General features: G+C 60.0%; 1 protein-coding gene across 1 annotated transcript in view; it reads left to right on the plus strand.

Moving 5' to 3' along the window:
* Positions 1–770: 770 nt before the first annotated feature.
* Positions 771–22,643, plus strand: part of PLXND1 (plexin D1) — a gene marked incomplete at its 5' end in the record, with an annotated part of 52,261 nt that continues 30,388 nt past the window's right edge. Inside the window, 5 exons of the mRNA XM_079712298.1 lie at positions 771–2,090; positions 18,337–18,513; positions 21,487–21,618; positions 21,912–22,012; positions 22,101–22,230. Coding sequence (XP_079568424.1) covers positions 771–2,090; positions 18,337–18,513; positions 21,487–21,618; positions 21,912–22,012; positions 22,101–22,230 — 1,860 coding nt within the window. The remainder of the gene's footprint in view (positions 2,091–18,336; positions 18,514–21,486; positions 21,619–21,911; positions 22,013–22,100; positions 22,231–22,643) is intronic.

Consider the following 22,643-nt stretch of genomic DNA (forward strand, 5'->3'; position numbering starts at 1 on the left):
GCGGAGGGAACCAGGAGAGAGGGAGAGGGAGCCAAGGGCAGAAACACAGGAGAGCAGGGGGAGAGAGAATGCAGGGGAGAAAGGGGAGGGGCGGGGGAACAGACGGGAGAGCGAAAGCGAATCAGACTGAGAAAAGGAGAGACAGCACGCACGGAGTTGGGGTGGGCGGCGGGACACACAGACAGAGACAGGGAGACACTGAGAGACACTTACCGAGAAGGAGGGAAGAGACAGAAAAGGAAAAAATAAAACAAGCTCGAGAGACAGGCCAAGCGGCCAAGAGGGAGAAGGAACTAAAGCAACCAGCGACGGAGGCGGAGGCAGCTCCGGGAAAGGAGCCTCGGGCCTCGGGTGCCGCACGGGAGGGTCCTGGAGGGCGCGGGGCGGCCAGACCCGACAACAGCTGAGCAAGGGCCCGGCGGCCGGAGGGCGGGGCCGGCGGGCAGCGGGGGCGGGGGCCCGGGGCGCGTGGGGGGGTGGTCCCGGGGCGGGCGGGCGGGGGCCCCGGAGGCGGGGCGCGGCAGGGCAGGGCGCGGCGGGGGGGGCGGGGCGCGAGGGCGTGTCCGCAGCGGAGCCGCCCCCGCCCCGCCCCTGGGTTGAGCGGAGCTGCTGAGCCCGGCCGGGGCGCCGGGGCCGGGGGCGGCTGGCGCGGGCAGGAAGCGCCTCGCGGCCCGGGCCCGCCCCCCGCCTCCTGCCGCCTCCGGGCTCCCGGCTCCCGGCCGCGCCGCGCCCCATGCACTCGCCGTGCCGCGCAGCCCGCGCACGCCCGGATGGCTCGTCGCGGCGCGGGCGGCGCACCCCTTAGCGCCCGGGCCGCTGCGGCCAGCCCCCTGCCGCCGCGCCCGCCATTCTGGGCCCCGCCGTGCCCGCCACTGCTGCTGCTGCTGCTGCTCCTGGGGGCGGCGCGGATAGGCGCCCTGGAGATCCAGCGCCGGTTCCCCTCGCCCACGCCCACCAACAACTTTGCCCTGGACGGCGCGGCGGGGACGGTGTACCTGGCGGCCGTCAACCGCCTCTACCAGCTGTCGGGCGCTAACCTGAGCCTGGAGGCCGAGGCGGCCGTGGGCCCGGTGGCCGACAGCCCGCTGTGTCACGCCCCGCAGCTGCCGCAGGCCTCGTGCGAGCACCCGCGGCGCCTCACCGACAACTACAACAAGATCCTGCAACTGGACCCCGGCCAGGGCCTGGTGGTCGTGTGCGGTTCCATCTACCAGGGCTTCTGCCAGCTGCGGCGGCGGGGCAACATCTCGGCGGTGGCCGTGCACTTCCCGCCCGCCGCGCCGCCCGCCGAGCCCGTCACGGTGTTCCCCAGCATGCTGAACGTGGCGGCCAACCACCCGAACGCGTCCACCGTGGGACTGGTCCTGCCGCCGGCCGCCGGCACCGGGGGCAGCCGCCTGCTCGTGGGCGCCACGTACACGGGCTACGGCAGCGCCTTCTTCCCGCGCAACCGCAGCCTGGAGGACCACCGCTTCGAGAACACGCCCGAGATCGCCATCCGCTCCCTGGATGCGCGCGGCGACCTGGCCAAGCTCTTCACCTTCGACCTCAACCCCTCCGACGACAACATTCTCAAGATCAAGCAGGGCGCCAAGGAGCAGCACAAGCTGGGCTTCGTTCGCGCCTTCCTGCATCCTCCCGACCCGCAGCCGGGCGCCCAGACCTATGCGTACCTGGCGCTCAACAGCGAGGCACGCGCGGGCGACAAGGAGAGCCAGGCGCGGAGCCTGCTGGCGCGCATCTGCCTGCCCCGCGGCGCCGGCGGCGACGCCAAGAAGCTCACTGAGTCCTACATCCAGCTGGGCTTGCAGTGCGCGGGCGGCGCGGGCCGCGGCGACCTCTACAGCCGCCTGGTATCCGTCTTCCCCGCGCGCGAGCTGCTCTTTGCGGTTTTCGAGCGGCCGCAGGGGACCCCGGCGGCCCGCACGGCTCCGGCCGCGCTCTGTGCCTTCCGCTTCGCCGACGTGCAAGCCGCGATCCGCGCCGCGCGCACCGCCTGCTTCGTGGAGCCCGCACCCGACGTGGTGGCCGTGCTCGACAGCGTGGTGCAGGGCACCGGGCCGGCCTGCGAGCGCAAACGCAACATCCAGGTATGCCCAGGCAGCGGGGGCGCTGGGGACCAGCCCAGGGGGCTGGAGAGAGAGCGTGCGGGTAACAGGGCAGGTTGTGCGCTGAGCGGGTCACACGTGTGAGTGTGCCGTTACCTAGATGTGCGTGTATGGAGACTCAAGTGTATACTCTGAGCCACCCGTGCATTTGCGGGGACCCAGGTGTAGTCGCGAGGATACAGGTGTCAGCAGAGGTGGGGGGGCACTGCCGTGAATATGGCCTAGGTGTGCGCGTTGGGCACTCAAATGAGTGCTGGGTTACAGGTTCACATATGTAGGTGTGCGGGGCGGTCGGGTTGTGCATGGGTACCCAGGTGTGCGCTGAAGAGAGCCGAAGGTGCATATACATCCCGGCTGTGCAAGTGAGGGTCGCAGCAGTGGGCTGTGTGCACAGCAAGTGAGTGCAGCATCTGACCAAAGGTATGTTCTGGGCCGACCGCATGAGCCCGTGAGGGCTGCCTTTGGGAGTTGGCAGGTGTGTGCACGAGTGTGGCAGGTGTGCAGGGAGGCATGCAGGCGTGCATCACGGCCCTGCAGATGGGGGTTGAGGGGAAGCAAGGTGTATGCACCAGACTTGTGTGTCACTGAGCTGGGTCACACAGGCGTGCGGGCAGGCAGGTGCGTGTGGCAGGGACACACTGGTGCAACAGTGCAGGCCTGGGTGCGCAGTGGGATGTGTGTGGCAGGGGACGCAGGTGTTTGGGAACCAGTAGGCACTCTGGGGAGGCCGCTGCTTGGCAAATGGGTGTGTTCCCGAGGCCAACTTTTTATTCACTCATCCAGCACACATTTACTGAGCATGTAACATGCACCAGGCCTGGGGGCTATGAGGAAGGCAGTAACACTTGTGGAATGCCTACTAAGCGCATCACATGGCATAACTCTAGGTTTTAACAGCTGTCCTCTCAGCTAGGCTCTGTTCTCATCCCCATTTTACAGATGAAGAAACTGAGGCACAGAGAGATTCAGTAACTTGCTCAAGGTTACACAGAACTAGCAGAGGCAGGATTTGAATCCAGGTTGTCCGGTCTCAGCATCTGTGCTCGTAGAGCTGCAGAGCCTTTGCCGCCTTTGCCGCCTTACAGCTGTGGAACTCAGAGTGTGTGTGTTGGAGGAGTCCCGGCGACTGGGGTGGGGAGGTGCCGGCTCCAGGAGAGTGGAGGGACGTGAGCAGGACTGCATGTAGCGCTTGAGTGGGCCGTGGGGATCTGGAGGGAACGAGGAGGGCCAGGTATAGGGCCACAGCAGCTGGGGTGGGGGAATGGGGCCCAGGTGTCTGGGGCTGGGCAGGGCAGGAGTGAGGGGGCCGGGTTGGGGGGGATCGATGTGTGTGTTGATCTTGGGTGGACGTGACACAGGGGTGCAGGAGGCACCTGTGTGTGGTTCCACTCAAGGAAGCGCAGCAGCAAGGGGTCACTTCTTTAGAGCGCCCTGGGAGGTGGACCCCTGTGCCTTTTCTGCACTCTCCATCCGAGCTGAGTCAGGGGAGACTTGGCCAGTCCCTTAGAAAGCCTCAGCTTCTCACAATGCAGAACTTCGCCTTCCCCTGGTGGTTGCGGAGCCCTCCTTGGGGGCTCCCTGTGCCTCTGCCCTGTCCCTTCTCTGGGATCCTCAGGCCGTGGCAAGAAGCTCGTGAGATTAATTATTCCCCTGTGGGCGTGCCCAACACTGGGGCTTTGAGAAAACGCAGATTCCTTCTCCTGCAGCTGGGCCCTCACACTGCCTACCACCCGGCTGGCTGGCTGCCCTGAAAGTAAAGGTCACGGTGGGTGAGCAGGGCAGACTGGCCCGGGAGCCGGTCTGCTACCAGCGGGGGCCAGCTTGGTCAGGGTGGCCACCCAGAGCTGCGGTTGGGACGTGCACTCTTCCCCGCCCCGGAGCCACGTACCCCAGTGGGCTGTGTTTGAGGGCACAAGCTTTGTGTCCGGGGGTCTCAGGGCCTGAGGAGGTGAATGGGGAGTCAGTCTCTGCTCTACGGAGGGAAGACCCTGTCGGAAGGGCCTTCTTCGTGCCTTTCCAGGCCTGTGTGTCCGTCTAGGCCCTCAGTGTAAGACAATCTGTGGGATTCCTCAGGCCGCCACAGTCTCCCTCTCCCCCTCCCCCTCTGGCAGGAACCGTCCTGGTTCCCACGGTCCCCCGTCCCCAGCCTGGCCTGGTGCAGTGACTCACTGCTGAAGGGAGCTGGGGCTTCCCTTTTCTTCAGGGACAGGGCCTCTCCAGGGACACAGCCCCAGGGACAGAGTGCTTAAGGGCCTCCCCCCTCCTTGGCCACTCTCCCTGTGTCCTCCACACCCCTCTCCCCTTCCCCATGCCCAGCTGTGGGCACGGGCCCCAGGGTCTGGGCCTGAAGCCTCAGGTGGGGGTGGGAGAGTGATGCTTATTCTTGCTCCTGGCTGTTGCCAGCTCCCCAGTTACTGTCTAAGAACTTGGACCTCGCGCCCGGGGTTAAATTCTACTCTGTCACTTCCCAGCTGTGTGACCTTGACAAGTGACTTAACCTCTCTGAGCCTCCGTTTCCTCATCTGTAAAGTGGGGACAGTAAACCTCTAAGGATTGCTGGGGACCAAGTGAATTAATTAACGTAAAGCACTTCGTACCCAGCACGTAGCAAGCACCTAGTAGATGTCTGCTGTTCTTGTTATTATTACCCCGGGGGGGCATTATTAGCACAGGTCTGGGCTTGGTCCTGGACAGCAACCAGTGACCTATTTTGGCTTGTTCTGCAACAGTGAAGACCCCACCTCTAGCGCCCGATGGCAGCCTCAGTAAACATTTCCTAAGTCCCTACTGTGTTGCTGGGTGCTGGGGGCCAGTGGTGATTCCCTTACTGTCTGCTCTCGTGGACCGTGCCGGCAGACGCGTGGCCAGGCCCTTCCAGCCCAGAGGGATGGGTGCTGTGATCCCATCCGGGCAGACGGAGCCCGGAGAAGGGCAGCAAGGCCTCTGGGGGGAGTGGTGTCAAAGCGCAGGTGGGTGGGTGAGCAGGGGTTAGTCACACGAAGCTGGCAGGAGAAGAGGAAGGGCTCCAGGCAGAGGGAGCAGCCTGTCGGAGGCCTGGAGGTAGGAAGCAGCAAGACGGACTGGAGCAGTGAGAGGTGGTCACTGTGGCCGGGGAGGGGAAACAGGAAGTACGAGCAGGGCTGGGAAAGGCGGGCAGGGCTGCCATGCGGGTGCGGATAGGCGTGACTGTGTCCTGGGGACATGGGGAACCGTGAAGGGTGTTAGCCAGAGCTTCTGATCTGAACAAGCATGTCAGTTTCCTCCTCTGTGGAACAGGAACGATAATAAAAATACCGACTTCACAGGACCTCTGTGGGGATTAAATGAGATGCTACAGGTGAAGCACTTATAGCAGCGTGCTCGGCACACGTGTTTGCGGTTACTGTGATGGTTTTTAACGGAGCTAGTTTAGAAAGTCGTTAGGTGGTTGGTGAGAAGGAGAGAGGAGAAGCAGGGAGAGTAGGAAGGAGGCTGGTGCCATCTTCCAGGCAAGTGATTTACTCCTTCATTTGCAAATATTTCTTGAGCACCTACAGTGTGGTGGGCACTGGGCACAGAGGTAGGGGTGGCTGGCCAGGTGTTGTTCTAGGGGGATGTGACAGGCCTGGCCTGAGGGCACAGAGAGAAGCGGGAGGTTCAGGACGGATTCAGATGCCTGGATGTAGCCCCAGAGGTGGGGACAGACAGGATGGAGAAGGGAGTTGCCCAGTCCAGCCCGGCATTGGGATGGAAGTCGGGGATGTGACAGGGGTGCCTCTGGGGGAGACGGTGGGTTTGGTCGGGGAGTGGGGGTGAGTACCAGGGCCCTGGAGTCCCTCTTCCTCCCAGCCCCGTCTGGCCTGACTACTCCAGCACCAGGTGGTCTCAGTGGGGCTGGACAAGGGGGGACAGGACCCTGCCCTTCCATCTCTTCTGCAGGGATGTCTGCCCCCCAAGCAGGGTGGCTCAGCCAGGCCTCTGGACACCCAGCCTCGTGCTGTTGCCCTTGGGGCCTCAGGCCTGAAGCTCCAGAGCCACGGTTGGGGTGGTCTCGGACATTCCATCTCCTCGCCTGGGAGGCTTTGCTCCCTGCTCACCACCCTTAAGGCAGTGAAGAGGCAGGGAACCTTGTCCTCCCAGCCTTGGGCCCCAACTTTGTCCCTGATTGCTTTGGGCATATTTGGGGCCTTTGGACTATTCTGAGAGAGAAAGTGAGAAAATGAGCCTCTGGCCTGTAGCTTGGATCCCTTTTTTCAATTCACGTATGTGGTGAAAGTGAGTTGGGAAGTTGCCTGTGCTCTCGGTGGGGAAACTGAGGCACAGGGCCACCCAGCAAGGCAAGGTCAGACTGAGTCCAACTCCCTTCCCTGAATCTTTCCCTTTAGCCTATGAATGGCCATAATATTTGTATTTTAAAAGAAAAAAGAAAACGGACAGGGAAATGTCAATGTTGCATTTTCAAGGTGTCTTTTTATAGTAAAGGTGGAAAAAAAAAAAACCCTCAGGCGGTTTTAAACTGGCATGCAGTGGGTGGGTGCCCGTTGTCAAGAAGGCATTTTCTGAACCAATTTAGGGGTTGAAATGCTGGGTGGAGGTGGAGGGAGATAAGCTTCCAAGATGGGCTTTCCATTTGGAGTTGGCCTGGGGGCTGGGAGTGAGCTCCCCGCCGCCGAGGCTAAAAGCAGAGACACTTGGGGGCACTTAGGAGAGGGGGCTCTGGAGGGGTTGGCTGGGATGACCTTCTAGCCTAGAGAGACAGACACATCTTGGGCCAGGAGACGGTTAACATACCTCCCTGACCTGGAAGTGTCATCAGTCTCAACTGCCAGGTACGTGAGGGTAGAGGTGATGGTGAGTCCTGTTCTCCTGCCCGTAAGCTGTGTGACCCAGGGTGAGTCACTTACCTTCTCTGGGCCTCATGCTTTCTCATTGTAAAATGGGACAGTGTCTCCTTCTGAATTGAAATCTCACACGAAGTGCCCAGGAAATGGCAGGTGGAGGTATGAGTACCAGGAGAAGAGAAATACATCTGAGAGAAGTGTGCTCAGTGTGTGGAACAGCCGGTGGGGCAGGGAGCGCTCAGAGGAGGGAGGAGATGGGACCAAAGCAGGTCCTGAAGGTGAGCAGGGTGGGCGAGACAGAGGCGCAGGTGTGTCGGGTGCCTCCCAGCCCGAGCTCAGCTGCGGGAGGCACAGGCCGAGGAGAGAGCCGCCGGGCACCGCTTCTGTTAATGGTGAGACGCCGCGCATCTGGTAGGCCTGAGGGGTGTGCAGATGCGGGGTGCCCTCTCAGCTCTCTGGGGCTGAAAAATGACCACGGCCACCCTCCCTGTTCTGAGCAGGGATGCTGCGCGGGGCCCTTCACAGGCACCAGTGTGTTTGCTCTCACAGCACCCCACCCCCACCCCGTGCGGCAGGAAGTGCTGTTATCCCCAGTTTTACAGATGGGGAAACTGAGGCCCAGGGTCCCAAGCAGCTGGCTACTGGCGTAGGGATCTGCAGACTGGCTGTGTGGCTCCGGAGTCTGCCGTGGGTGACCGCTGGTGTTAGCTGTGGGCTCTCAGCTGGGGGTTTTGCAATTACCCCCCCATCCCGCGGAGATTTCGGTGGAGCCCTTTGTACAAAACCCCCTCTGGGGCAGCACCTCCCAGCAGGCCCCGGATGCAAGCGGGGATGGAAGCCGGGAGCTGCCGCTGCAGTGACTCAGTTCCTGAGCCAGCTGAGGCTGGCTAGGGTATCTGCAGAGGCCCTGCCACAAGTGGGGGCTGGGGCTGAGGGGCCTCCTGAGGAAGTCAGGGAGGCAGGGAGTCACTTAGTGACATTCATCTCTGAAGATGTGATTGTGACCCCCTGGCCCCTTGAATGCGTGAATGAGAGGTGTGGTCCGTTTGAATGACTTGACAAATCCCTTTCAACCCTGGCCCCGGCCCAGGACCATGCTGTGTGCTGGGGCTGGGCAGGCCACCGCCTCCCCTCCAGGGCAGCCCCTCACTATCCAGCGTTTGCTAGGAGGGTTGGAGGATCTGTCACGGCCCTGGCCACGCCCACAGTCAAGCCTGCCACACCACACACGCCCAGAGTGGTGGACGGGTCAGTGCTGGACCCTGGCACCAACTCCCTGGATTCAAATCCTGGCTCTGCACCTCCTCCCTGTGACCTCCAGCAAGTCACTTACCTTCTCTGGGCCTCCACTTCCCCATCTGTAAAGTGGGCTCAACAGAGACAAGAACAGGGACCCCTGGAGTTCAGCGGAGGCCTGTGTGAGTTGGCTCAGCCCCTGCAGAAACACCCTCTTCAGGAGTCTCATTTGCCTACTGCCACGGCTGCCGGTTTTCATGGAGATTAAGGAAACAGGCCGGCTTCCGGGTTCTGGTTGCTGGGGGGTGGAAAACAGACACACTGTGTATGGAAGAGGAGCACGAGGGCCTGAGGGATCCCTTCCCGTTTCTGGGCCTGTTTCCCAGTCTGAGTTGGGCTGTGGGGTGGCAAGAAAGCCCTCACTCTGTCACGAGAGCTGCTCCCATTGGCATCATTATTATTACTATTATTGTTGTGTCCTGGGAACTTATTCTGTCTCAGGCACTTTGCAAAAGCACTCGACGTATAGTGTGTATCTTTTAATCCTGCCAGCGACGGAACGGGGTGAGTGTTACGCTAAGTCTACAGGAAGGGAAAACAGAGACCCACAGAGGATAAGTGACTTGCCTCAGGTCACACGGCGGGTAAAAGGTGGAACCAGGTGTCTGGTGTTAGAGCCTGTGCTCATCTCCTTTACTCTCTGGTTCCTCTGAAAACGCTGACCTAAGGGGTGTGAGCCAAAGAGGCCCTCAAGGTCCTAGTGATGGGGTGAATGGGTCCCTTTTAAAGTTGAAGAAATTGAGACCCAGGGATGTTCTCCCCCTGCTGGGGCTGCAGTGGGGAGTAACGAGAACTTCCCAGTGAGGCCAGCAGAGCTGCCGAGCCCCGTGCCCAGCGTGGTCCCAGGCTGGGGCCAGGTTCCCCGGGTGCAGGGCTCCTGTTTCCCACAACTGCAGCTGTCTCCACCTTCGCCCACCAGAGCCCAGACCTCCTGGGCACCATCTCCTGCCCGTCTGTGCTCCTGGTGGAGGGTTCCCTGGAGTGTGGCAGGGAGGCGCTCAGCTCTGTTACGTGGCAGCCCGTTAAAAGGCATGAATCGGACCCTGCCCCTATCCTCCAGGAGCCCCCAGACGGTCGGGGAGGAGTTCAGGACAGAAGATACGCCAAAGCAGAGCTGAGTCTGAGGGACTCAGGGAAGGCTTCCTGGAGGAGGCGGGTGTTGGAGCAGGACTTTGACAGATGGGGCTTGGGGAGGCCTTCCAGGCAGAGGCGAAGGCCCAGAGACGCGGTAGAACATGGTTTGGATACCAGGCAGAGATGAAGCTGAGAGCTTCATGTGAGGTCTGGGGTGCAGGCTGAGGATTTGGACACTGTCCTGTGGGCTGCAGGGAACCAGTAAGGCCTGGGGGAAGAGTGGGACACAGTTGATCTGGTTCTAGAGGAGACCCCGTGGCTGCTGGCCCACATCCGTCCTGCCAGGTGCTGGCGGGAGCAGGACGCTGTCTCCTGGGGCCCCCGCTGGGGCTGGACCAGGTGACTCCCAAGGGGCCCTCCAGCTCTGCCAGCGGTGTGGGGATTGCCATGGAAACCAGCTGGTCCCCGAGTGGGGACAGGCCCGGAAAGTCTCCTGGCGCCAGCCACGTGGATTTGGATCCCGGCTCCCCCCAGAGCTCGCCTGTTTTCCTTCTTTCCAAAGCCTGTGTTGAGCCAGGGCCGAACCCAGCAGGCCGCCTGGAAGGGCCCCGCTGCCCCGCCCACTCTCCCGCCACCACCGATCCTCGATCCTCGATGCCACCGAGATAAGCGGGGCCAGTGAGGCTCGCCCCACCCAGTCCACCATCCTTTACCCTGAAACACGATAAATCACGTGCTGGAGGAGGGAGGAAGCTCACAGCTCCATTAGGAGGCCCAGCGAGGCCCCAGTAGGGCGTTAATCACGGAGCGCTTTCTGCTCTGATCAGTAAATAATGGGTGGGGGGGCCGTGGGCAGAGGGCTTGAAGTGGAGGCCAGGCCCAGGAAAGGAGCTAAACAGCGATCAGCGGTCACCTCCGCCCCCCATCCCCCTCTCAGAGCTCGTCCACCGTCTGTGTTGGAGGTGACTGAACCCTCTGGAAGTGGCTAGCTCCTTGATGGGCCCCAGTATCCCCAGCTTGCAACCCAGGGCCTTTCCAGCTCCACGTGGCCAAACTCCCAGCAGCTGTTGGCTGCACCCAACGGAGCAGGGGGCGAAGAGACTGTGGGTTAGGACGAGGGTACTGGAGCCAGCCGGCCTAGGTTTGAGGCTCACCTCTGGCTGTTCTGGCTGTGTGACCCTGGGCAAGTCACTTTACCTCTCCGTGGCTTAGTTTCCTTTGCCATAAAGTAGCAGCAACTTATGAGGATCTGGTGAGGGTTCAGTGAGGTTATACAGGCAGAGGTCTCTGCACAGAGTAAACCATTGCTGCTTATTATTGTTGTGTTACTGATTCCACTGTGTTGTTACTGTTATAAAGCTGTCCCTTCCCCACGTGGGGGTGGTCTCTGAACTGGGACATTGACAGCTAGAGAGAGGGCCCCATGTCACCTCCATGTCTCCAGCACTTGGGGCCCGGCCCAGAGATGTTTACTGGGAGCCCCTCGGCTGCGGTCACAAGCCGTTGTCAGATGACTCTGGGACCGAGGCCAGCACCCCCGGGGATCGGGAGGAGGGTGTGAATTCAGTATCCAGGGCCCCTCAGCCCCAAGGGGAGGAAGGCCTGGTGTCCCCAGGAGACCAGCTGCACTCTCAGCTTCTCCCGGCCTGCATCCCTTCAGGGGAAGAAGCTGGGACCGAAACTGTTCCAGGGGGCTGGAGCTGCCGCGTTCCGCCTGCCGCCCCTCCCCCGCTGGAGCTGGCGGGAGGGAATGACCCCCCTACCCGCGCCGCCCCAGCCAGGGAAGAGTCCTGGCTGCCCATCCCACACTCTGCTCCTCTGGGACCCGGGGGGAGGGCTGGAAATGGGGCCAGGCTGGGCCAGAATGAGAAACAGCTTTGAGAAGGGGGAGCTGAGTGTCTGGGGGGCCGTGTCCAGCTAACAAAACAATGGCTGCTTGAGTCAGCGGCTGCGGCAGCAGTTCCCAGGCAGGCCTCGAGCAGAGCCACCCCAGCCCGGGTGAAGGCCGTGCTGCTGATCCAGCCTCAGATGCTTGAGTTCGGGGAGTGGTGGAGCGGCTGGTCCCAGGGGCCCTCCCGTCCTCGGGCGTCCCCGAGCCTCTGCCCAATGGCCTGCAGAGATCATTGGGAATGTGTATTGAGCACCTGTGGTGCTCAGTATTGAGGGCTGCTGTGAGCTGAGCCTCTGTAGTGGGCGCAGTTATTGCCCCCATTTTATAGGTGAGAATACTGAGGCTCAGTGAGGATGGGGCAGCCCACAGTGAGTTAAGAGCTATGAGACTTGGCACATCAGGAGCCTCGGTTTCTCTCTCTGTTAAATGGGAACCCAACAAGAGTGTGTGCTCCATGCCTGCACGCAGCAGGTCTTCAGTCTAGCCCGGCCTCTGACCTCAGCCTGGGGCTGTTCCTCCAGGCTGTGTTCTGTTTGGCGGCAGGGTCGGGAGTGCCAGTTGTGGGTGGGTGGACACATCGTGCTCAGGGCGGCCTGGCTGGCTGGTCCACACGGCCCTTCCAGGTGGTGCCCAGCTGGCCCGGATGACCTCAGTGCTTGGGCTGGGCGATCCACCTCCTCCAGAGAGCGGGTCAGGGAAGCCAAGGCAGGCCCTCTGAAGCTGTGGAAGGGTGCACGCAGGCTGTTCTGCACATTGCCGTTTGTTGGTTTTTCCTGCCTGATTCGGGCAGCCTGGGGCCAGGAAGAGAATTACTGCGCTGTGTGTCCTGAGGAAGCCTCTGCCCCTCTCTGTGCCTCAGTTTCCCCAAAGCACTGCTTTTCCCCTCCCACTCAGAGCCAGGCCTGCTGACTTGTTCTCTGGCCTGGCTGGCCATGCTCTCCCCCACTGCCCCCCACCTCCACCCCTTCAGGAAGTGAACATCTTGATCACCAACTGGGAGGTGCTGGTATTTCCTTTCTTGGCAACAGGCAGCTTCCTCCTTGGTGTGAGGGCCATTGCCAGAGGCCCCCCAGAGCCGAGTCTGTCCTGCCCCCTCCCAGGACCGGCATGCGGTAGGCCCAGGGCTCTTTTCATGCCTTGGTTTACCCTCAGTGGAGAGGTCAGCTCACTGGAGCCATAGCCCAGTAGCCGCCGTGTTTCGAGAGCCCGCACAGGCTGAAGTGGTTGGGTGGAGTTTGGGTTTGGGAGTCGCAGGTGTGGTTTCAAGTCTGGGCCTGACCTGTGCCCTTGGAGACCTGGAGAACACTTCCCCCTTTAACCTCAGAGCTTCGGGAGAAGGTCGGGGGAGGGCTTACTCACCCAGGCTCTGCAGGAAGCAGAGTTTAGTGCCCTGTTTCTAGGCCTGGCTTTTGATGCTGTGCCTGTGAGACCCCCATTACTGCCCTGCTGGCTCCCCGTTCTCCAGTCCTGGCCCCTCCTCTGCTGTCCACACTGAGGGAGAAGGAGCTGGCCAGGACAAGGGTTGGGGGAAGCCACAGAGGGGCATGCCAGCTCGAGCAGGGCCTTGAGGGCCCAGTAGCAAATTTTGGGTTTATGCTGAGGGCACTGGGGATCTATGGAAGGCTGTTGAGCTGTGGGAGGGACACAAGCCACTTTGCTTTTTTTTTTTTTTTTTTGCTGTACGCGGGCCTCTCACTGCCGTGGCCTCTCCCGTTGCGGAGCACAGGCTCCGGATGTGCAGGCTCAGCAGCCATGGCTCACGGGCCCAGCCGCTCCGCGGCATGTGGGATCTTCCCGGACCGGGTCACGAACCCGTGTCCCTTGCATCGGCAGGCGGACTCCCAACCACTGCGCCACCAGGGAAGCCCTCTTTTTTATTTTAAAACAACTTTTTAGTTTGGAATAACTTTAGATTTACAAGAAAGTTACAAAGATTGTACAGATAGTTCCCGCATACCCTTCCCTCAGTTTTCCCCACTGCTAAGATCACACGTTACGACAGATGCGACATATATTTGTCAAAACTAAGAAACCAACATGGTCTTTTACTCTCAACTAAACTCCAGAGTTTCCTCCACGAATGTCCTTTTCCTTTTCCGAGATCCCACGTCACATTTAGTGCTTTGTGGTTGTAAAAGCTCTTTTTGGTTGCTGTGGAAGGGTGAGTGGGAGGGCCTCAGTGCAGCCCCCAGCCCCGTGTGGTGAGAGGCAGGCCGACCTGCAGTCTGCTGCTTAATACCCCAAAGTGATTGGTGTGCTTTCAGCTCCTCAGCAGTGAAAGCTCACTTTCCCGGGATCGGGGTTCGGTAACAACCAAAAACTTGAGGCAGGAAAGTGCCCTCACTTCCCAAGCACAAAACCCCGACAGCCGGTGTAGTCTACACCTGGGGCGGAACCACTGGTCTTGTAGTCTGCCACTGACGCCTCATCCTCCTCGGAGTGCCACTTGCAGTGGGGCTGAGGTTTGGTGGGGTCTGCAGGCAGGAGGCAGGAGGCTGAGAAGCCAGGCTCTGGAAGCTCTTGCTCCAACTGGCTTCCTGGGGAGAGAAAGTCAGCACAATTACAGTTGATAGTGAAATCAGTATGTCAGAGTTGTAGTGGGAGAGTGGGCAGAGCTGAACTTTGGCCCCCGGAGGCAGCCAGCGGAGAGGGAGGAGGTGTCCTGCTCGTAGAAAAGAGCTGAGACCAGCAGCCGCCCGTTGCTCATCCCATTTTTTTTTTTTTGCGGTACGCGGGCCTCTCACCGTTGTGGCCTCTCCCATTGCGGAGCACAGGCTCCAGACGCGCAGGCTCAGCGACCATGGCTCACGGGCCCAGCCGCTCTGCGGCATGTGGGATCTTCCCAGACCGGGGCACGAACCCGTGTCCCCTGCATCGGCAGGCGGACTCTCAACCACTGCACCACCAGGGAAGCCCTGCTCATCCCATTTTAGAGAAGGATCAACTGAGGTTTTTAGAGGAACCAAAAGTAGCAGCCAGGTGCTGCCTGGCACTGAACACCTGGTTCCCCTGTGTTGTCACACACACAGTTGACATACAATTGACCCATACTTTTCCTTCTGTTCTCCAGCACCCAGCATGGCAGTGTTGCTCTCATTGTTTCTTCTTTTTTATATATATAAATTTATTTATTTATTTATTTTTGGCTGCATTGGGTCTTCGTTGCTGTGCATGGGCTTTCTCTAGCTGCGGCCAGCGGGGGCCACTCTTCATTGTGGTGCGCGGGCTTCTCATTGCGGTGGCTTCTCGCTGCGGAGCACGGGCTCTAGGTGCGTGGGCTTCAGTAGTTGTGGCGTGCGGGCTCAGTAGTTGTGGTGCACGGGCTTAGTTGCTCCACGGCCTGTGGGATCTTCCTGGACCAGGGCTTGAACCCGTGTCCCCTGCATTGGCAGGCAGATTCTTAATCACTGCACCACCAGGGAAGTCCCTCTCATTATTTCTGCTTGGAAAAGAAGAAGCTGAATACAGTCGTTCACACTTTAGTCAAAATTAGTTTCCTTTCTTTAGTAAACACTCACCCCAGAGCACAGTCTCCACCCTGGAGAAGCTCATGCATACGCTACCATGAGAAATGAAGGTGGTGACCAGCACAGTGCTGTCACAGAGGGCTGGAGAGGTTTTTTTGGAATTGCATCTTGAAAGCTGGCTGAAAACTTGCCACCTGGGCACGCCTGGCAAAGGGAATAGCGTGGATCAAGAGGAGGGGAAATAGAGGGCTCAGAGGTATGAGAAGGGCTTTGGCTACTGAGGGAACAACATCATGAAGGTTCAGGCGCCCCAGGAGGAAAGTGTGGCCACATTTGAGAAACTACAGAGATTGATGTGGTCGGAGCTGAGGGCGGGGCAGAGACAGAAGTGAGACTCCAGTCCTGAGCAGCCGGCAGGAGCCAGATCACAGAGGCCTTGAATGCCAGGCTTGACCCTGAGGACGGCCAAAAGCCAGGGAGGGGCTCTGCAGTCTTGTGCTTGGGAAGGTGGCCCTTCTGGGTTGGAGGAGGCCACTGTGAGAGTCCAGCCCTCCCCCTGCTCTCAGAGGAATTTGTGTTTTGAAAGACCAACGCCAAGTGAGACTGGAAGGAGGGCTGGTGCTGATGGAGGGATTTCAGGCCGTGTCACACGGTCAGGGCAAGCAGTATTTTGGGTCTTGGAGCTGACTGCCCCTGGAGACCGGGTTCGGCTGAGGGCACACTCGGGACGGCCGCCAGTTCCCCCGAGCCCACTTTCCCCCTTTCCCGGGCCACATCCCCCAACAGCAGAGGCCTTTCTCGCCTGCCCAGTGGACGTGTGTGTGGCTTCCGTTTTCGAGTCGGTTGTAGCCTTGTGATTTCCCCTGGTGGCTGGGGAGCCAGCTTCCCCCTCAGAGCACAGATCACGGAGAGCAGCCAACGGGTTACTTCTCCTTTAAAATTTTTTTTTAATTTTATTTTTAGGATAAGAAAAAAAAAAGTAGGAGGAAAGGCTTTTTAGAGAATTCCTCCAGTGCAGAATTAATGGCTGTGAGCGTCAGGGCGGGCAGGCGAGAGCTAGATTCCCAGCCATTCCCACCTCATCCTCTCTGCACCCCTGGCCCACAAATCACCCTGATCTGGGCGCCTGGTCCGGCTGTTCCCAGGACCCCCCATCGCAGGGCCCAGTGCAGAAAACCCCAAAGTTGTCACCCAGGCCCTCCAGGTGTCCCCTTCCTGCCTTCCCACCCCTCCCAGAGCTCAGGGAGGAAGCGGCTGTCCCCTGGGCGAGGGTTTACAATTTTAATTTTAGAACAACGTATTATTAAATGATGCAAGTAATCCACAGATTTCAGTGATGAAAAGTTAGACAACCTCTAGGAAAAGCGTCCTCATGACAGGTCTTGGGCCCAGGTGCCCGCTGTCCTGCCTGCTCGCTGGTGGAGCCACCTCATCTCTTCCCTGCAGCCTCAGGATTGCGGAGGGTGGGACCAGGGCTGGGAGAGGCTGCTGGGGAGATGGGCCAGCAGCCTCCTTCCAGGGCCGGCCCCCAACTCGGGCACAGAGATGAACACAGAGGATGGGTCAGGCAGGGTAGTCTGAAGCTGAAAGATGTGGAGCCAGTGATAAGACAGTCTGGGCAGTGGCATTCCAGGCAGAGGGACTGGCACAGGCAAAGGCCCTGTGGCAGGACCCAGTTTGGAATGTTTGAGGGACAGAAATGAGGCCGGTGTGGCTGGAGTGGAGGAGTGAGGGCAAGGATGGGATGGGATGGGCCCAGAAGATCCCAGGGGCCTGAAGGGAGGGTTTAGGATTCAAGGTTTATTCTCAGTATCGAGTAAACCATCCGAGGGTTTCAAGCAGAGGAGACCTTTGTGCCTTTAAAGGGCTCACTTGGCAGCTGTGTTCAGGGGGAAATGTTGAGGGCAGGAGTTGGCCCAGAGAAGAGGGGCCTGGAAGAGGCTCCTCGGTGAGAGGATGGCTGCCTTAAGGTGGTCCCAGGTGGTCCAGATTAGAAAGTTTTTGAGGTAGGCATGATTTGCCCCCAAATTCCACTTTATAATAATAATTTCAGTGACTGTCATATCTGAAACAGCCATAGTATCAGTTGACACCTCTGTAGCATTTACTGTGAGCCACGCTCCGTGCCGGTGCTTTACGATGGACTGTCTTATCCGAGTGCCTATGAGGGAGGTGCTGGAGATGCACCCATTTTATAGTTGAGTAAACTGAGGCTCAGAGGAGTGAAGCGACTTGATCAGGTCGCTCCTGGCCATCCCGTGGAAGGCCACCCAGTCATGAGTTGTGGCCCAGGGCACTCCCCAGCCCCACCCCCATCGCTGGGCTCAGGGCTCAGCTCTGTTTATTTTCCCAAGAATGAAGGACCTGGTATTTATGGTTTGCTTTTGAAAACTAGTTGAGATTTTGTACAAAACCCATGTGGGCACATCATCAGTGGCTTTGGCTTGCAAAAAGCACAGATAAGGGGGAAAAAACCTCTCTGTAAGGCCGTGCCCTAAAGCCAGTTCTGCTGGCCGCTTCAGTCCTGGTGGCATGATATTGCAGCTGGTGACCTGGAGCAGGCCACATCTCCTCTGAGCCTCAGTTTCCCCGTCTGTGACATGGGACCTCAGAGGGCTGCCAGGATTCAGGGAGTTGATGCACAGGCCTGGTACAGGGTCAGTTCCCAGTAAACGTGGCCTGTATTGTGTTTGCTGTCGTGACTGTTACTTTAATGTTTATGTGCCAGTTTTACCAAAAAGGCCCCACGACATCCTGGGACTTTTCTCAGCCAGATATCTTTCTTCATAATCATTGCAGATTTGTGGTGTCTCCCAGGGCTGGGGTGGCTCTCCTGGATGATGTGCTCAATCCTCGTGGACACTGAGGTTGTGTCCCCCAACCCCTGCTCTTCTAAAACACCCTTGTGTCTGCATCCTTGTGGATTTGCACAGTTGTCTTCTGAAAGGCACTTCCTAGAGGCCTGTGTTGTACTTCTGTGGAGATTGCAGGAGAAACCTTTGAAAGAACCAACAAAACTCAGAGAAAGGTGGAAAAGGTGGGCGCAAGTCCAGGGAATGGCGGGGACTGGGCATGCCAGTGCGGTTTTCCCGCTCCTGTGAGGTGGAGCTGATGTGGATGGCAGGATTGTGCATTTGGACACACCTGGCCTCGGTTTGCCCATCTGTAATGTGGGCAGATGAAGGGATGTGTGTTGGGAAAGGAGAGAGGGACCTCAGTTTGGGGAGCCCTCAACCTGGGTCTGGCGAGCTGCTGGGAATTTGGGAGGGGCTTGCTGGGGTCAGAGCAGGGGCCTGGGGGGAGGAAACCACATGATTGCTGTGGAGACCTCGCCGGGACAGGAGGGACACCTCTTGGGTGTCGGCAGGTAAGTTGGGGCAGAGGCTGGCCTCCCTGGGCCTTCTTGCCTTCCTCACATGACTCCTCCTGTCCAGCTCCTGCATACCCGGAACGTACCCATCTCCTTGGGGCAGCTCCATGACTGAAGCCGAGGGCAGGGGTCGACCAGGCCCAGAGACGGGGTTCTGCTTACGTTGGGGCCTGAGCCCAGCGCTGGGCATACAGAACAGGAGCAGGACTTTAAAAGCACTGATGCTGAGGCCGGAGACCACAGCCGGCTGTGTGGGCAGGGAGCCGGAGAAGGTTCCGGAGCCTAGGTCTGACATGCTTCTCTCTTCCAGCTGCAGCCAGAACAGCTGGACTGCGGGGCCGCCCACCTGCAGCACCCCCTGTCCATCCTGCAGCCCCTGAAGGCCTCGCCCGTGTTCCGAGCCCCGGGCCTCTCCTCTGTGGCCGTGGCCAGCGTGGGCAACTACACGGTGGTCTTCCTGGGCACAGTCAGTGGCCGGCTGCTGAAGGTAGGGCTGGGCCTGGGGGGGTCCCCGGGGGGGTAGGGGGCAGGGGTTGGGGGTAGGGGCCCACGGGTTATAAGGTGGCGTCTTCCACTTCTGTTTCTTCCACTCTTGCTCACAGCAGTAAGTGCCCGTCGTGCGGAGGAGAGAACCAGGGCTGAGAGGGGCCCCTTCTCTCAGGGCTCCAGGACTGGGGTTTTGAAACCTGGTGGATCTGAGTTCAAGTCTCTGGGCTCTGCCACTTGCAGGCTGTCTGACCTTGGGCAATGAACTTTCTCTCTCCCGGCTTCAGTTTCCCCATCTGTTAAGGGCTGCACTTTCCGTCTCTTGAGACTGCTGTAGGGCTTTGAAGGGGCGGGGGGAGGCCACAGCCTGGCAGGCGGGGACTCTCCCTCCCGTTCCCTCCTCCACTCTGTTGGCCGCCCTCTGCAGATGCCCCAGCCCAAAACCAAAGTGACTGGTTTCTGGAGGTAATGACGCCCGGCGCTGAGTTGCCTGGAGCTGGGAAGGGGTGAGAGGAATCTGGTTTCCCCACTGAGCGGCCTCCAGGTGAGGGCGTGCACCCGCCCCCCAGGCGCCTACCACACCACGCCTGTCGGGAAGTCAGCCAGCTGGCATGCCTCCAACCGGCACCAGGCCCTGGCCTAATGGATTCAGATCCCATAATCCAACGCCCTCAGTTCCCTGGGCAGATGCCGCAGGCTGGGGGTGAGCAGTGGGGGTCAGAGTCCCAGCCCGCCTGGCCCCCGACCCTAGCGGGCCCGCTGACATCTGTGGGGGAGATGCCAGGCGTGGGAGCTGGGAGAGGGCAGGGGTCCTCCTCAACCTTCAGAGCTTCCGTTGAGGGTCCGCAGACAGTGGGGCTTGTGTTTTGGGGTCAGGTACTCGGATGGGGGTCCTCGCTCCTCCCCTCCCAGCTGTGTGACCTGCGGTGGTTACTTCTCACTCTGAGCCTCAGTTTCCCCATCTGTCCAGGAGTCTCCCCCACCCATGAAGCTGCAGTTATTAGGCACCACTGTGCCTACCCAGCCTCAACAGGCATGTGACGGGCATCATCTTGTTTAATTCGCATCTCCTTAACTCTCATCTCTTTAATTCTCACATCCCTTCAAGGGAGGCAGGGCCATCATCCCCGTTTCACAGATGAGGACGCTGAGGCTCTGAGAGGGGAAACGACTGCCCCAAAGTCACACAGCGAGAACCTGGGTTGAATTCAGGTCCAGTCAGCACAGAGCCACCCCACCCCTCAACCTGGACCTGTTCACCTTCCACCCTGTGCTGTGCTGGGTCATCTCCCACCCACTTCCCCAGCTTGGGGCTTAGATCATAGCACCCAGCCCAGGCCCCAGAGCACACTAGGTGCTCAATAGACTGTTTTTTGTTTTTTGGTTTGTTTTTTGGCTGCGTTGGGTCTTTGTTGCTGCGCGCGGGCTTTCTCTAGTTGTGGGGAGCGGGGGCTACTCTTCGTTGCGGTGCGCAGGCCTCTCATTGCAGTGGCTTCTCCCATTGCGGAGCACGGGCTCTAGAGCACAAGTTCAGTAGTTGTGGCGCATGGGCTTAGTTGCTCCGCGGCACGTGGGATCTTCCTGGACCAGGGCTCAAGCCCACGTCCCGTGCGTTGGCAGGCAGATTCTTAACCAGTGCGCCACCAGGGAAGTCCCATCAGTAGACTGTTGAAGGAGTGGAAACATGTCTGCTGGATGCCTGGGGGTGGGAATGGGGCCAAGCTGCCCGGGACAGACTCTGCCAAGAGGCCACTTGGAACGAGGGATGTCACAAGGGCAGGGACAGCCTGTGGGAACTTGGGAAGAGAGTAATTCCAACTGGGTGTGTGGAGGGCATCTGGGAAGCCCTCCTTTTTGTTGGAGACCTTGGGAGGACAAATCTTGGTCCAAGGGGGAGAGGGAAGTGTTCCAGAAGGGAGCACAGCATGGGAAAAGGCTCAGAGGCTGGGATGTTGAGTCGGGTTTAGTGGGTGGAGATGAGGCTGATGGAGTAAGCTGAGATGGATCGTCAGGGCCTTGAATGCCAGAACAAGTTGATGCCATACGCAGGAGGAGCCGCTAAAGGTTTGGGAGCCCACCAAGGAGGGCTGGGTGGTAGGAGGCCCCAGGGAGGCATCTAGACCCCTGACCCCAGCTCAGGGCTTGGCAGGACCTTGACAAGGCAGCATGTTGGGACTGTGAGACCAGCCGGAAGAGAGCAGTTTGATGGGTCTCTGATCGGCATTGTCAGTTCTCTGGGGGACATGCAGAGGGGCCCTCAGCCAGAGAAGCTTCCAGGCCCCAGCTAGTCCTGGTCCTTCTCCTGCCCGGACATTGGACCTCACACCCCAGCCCCAGCCTTGGACTCTGGGGTCAGACAGGCCTAGGCTTGCATCGCGACCCTGAGGCATCTTCATTTTAGGACTCTTGGCAAGTCCCGTGGCTTCTCTGGGCCTCAGTTTCCTCATCTGTGAGATGGGCATGAGAGGGGAGGGATGAGACGGGTGGCTCTGCAGCTTCTCCCGGGCCTGGCCCTAGCAGCGCTTCGCCCGCATCTTCTTTAGCACACTTCGTGGTCACGTGGGGCAGGTATCGTCCTCAGCCCCATTAGCTCAGAGAGGGGAAGTGACTTGGACAACTTGTACTTTGTGCAGCGTGTAAATGTCAAGGCCAGGATTCAAACCCAAGTCCCTGCTCCTTGGCATGATGCCCAACAGCCTCCCAGAGAATGTTTTGTAAACTGTGAAGCCCGAACCTCTTCACAGGGTCGGATGTGCCCGTGAAGGGCAGTGAGGGAGGCCCTGGTGGGGGCACAGCAGAGGCAGAGGTGTCGAGTGACCCGCTGCCGGTCCTGGAAGGGCCCGAGAGAGGGGCAGGGGCGGAGACTCCAAGCCCGGCTCAGCCCCTACCCCCAGGGCAGCTCCCCCGCATTCGGCCTCCCCCTGCCGGGGCACCCCGTGGCTCACCATCCGCTGACGGCTCCCCCCCGCCCCAGATCAACCTGAACGAGAGCATGCAGGTGGTGAGCAGGAAGGTGGTGACGGTGGCCTACGGGGAGCCTGTGCACCACATCATGCAGTTTGACCCCGCAGACCCCGGTTACCTCTATCTGATGACGTCCCACCAGGTAAGGCCCGAGCCTCAGTCTGACGAGGTCCCAGGATGAGCTGAGCTCTCTTGCTTGCCTTGCCTTGCACGTGCTGCTGCTCCTGCTGGGAGCGCCTTCTCCCCTACCCCCTGGCCTGCTCATCCTCACCTCCCAGCACAGACATCACCTCTGCAGGGAAGCCTTGTTCCCTGCGTTTCCCCCATTGTAGCATCGAGCCTCCGTTTCCCCAGCCTCTCACGGCCCTCGCTGTGCTGACTCCCCTGGGAGGGGCCGGCAGCCCCTCTGATCTGGGCCCCTGCCTCTGCCTCTAGATGGCCAGGGTGAAAGTCGCCGCGTGTGCTGTGCACACCACCTGCGGGGACTGCGTGGGTGCCGCCGATGCCTACTGCGGCTGGTGTGCCCTGGAGACGCGGTGAGACCCCTGGGACGGGGGCTGGACCAGGGAGGCCGTCGGGGCGGGGGAGTCCCCCTGCGTCCTGACCTGTGCCGTGCCGCCCCAGGTGCACCCTGCAGCAGGACTGCGCCAACTCCAGCCAGCCGCGTTTCTGGACCAGTGCCAGCGAGGGCCCCGGCCGCTGTCCCGCCATGACCGTCCTGCCGGCCGAGATCGATGTGCACCAAGAGTACCCGGTGAGTCTCTGGGGAGCCAGGACCCAGCTCCGGGCTCAGAAGTATGGGTGGAGAGCAGCCCTTCACCTGGCACCCAAACCCTGAGAGGTAGAGACTCCTGCGCATAGCACCCCAGGGACCTGGAGGCAGATGACGAGAACCATAACGGCCAGATGGTCTTAACATCCCCATTTTACAGGCGAGGAAACTGAGGCCAGAGCGGTAAAGTGACTTGTTCAAGGTCATACAGCGAGGGAGTGGCAAAGCTGAGATTTGAATTCAAGCGGGTGGGCTCCAGAGTCCCAGAAGAGGGGGGGCAAGTTGGAAGATTGGAGGAGAGCCAGCACCCCCCATCTCACATCCTGCCTTTTTCTGGCCCCAGTACGGGGTCGGGGGAGGCCACCAAGTGCCAGACTGCTGTTTCTCGAGCTGGG

The sequence above is a fragment of the Hyperoodon ampullatus genome (genome assembly GCF_949752795.1).
Source record: "Hyperoodon ampullatus genome assembly, chromosome: 10".
In the NCBI taxonomy this organism is placed as follows: Eukaryota; Metazoa; Chordata; class Mammalia; order Artiodactyla; family Ziphiidae; genus Hyperoodon; species Hyperoodon ampullatus.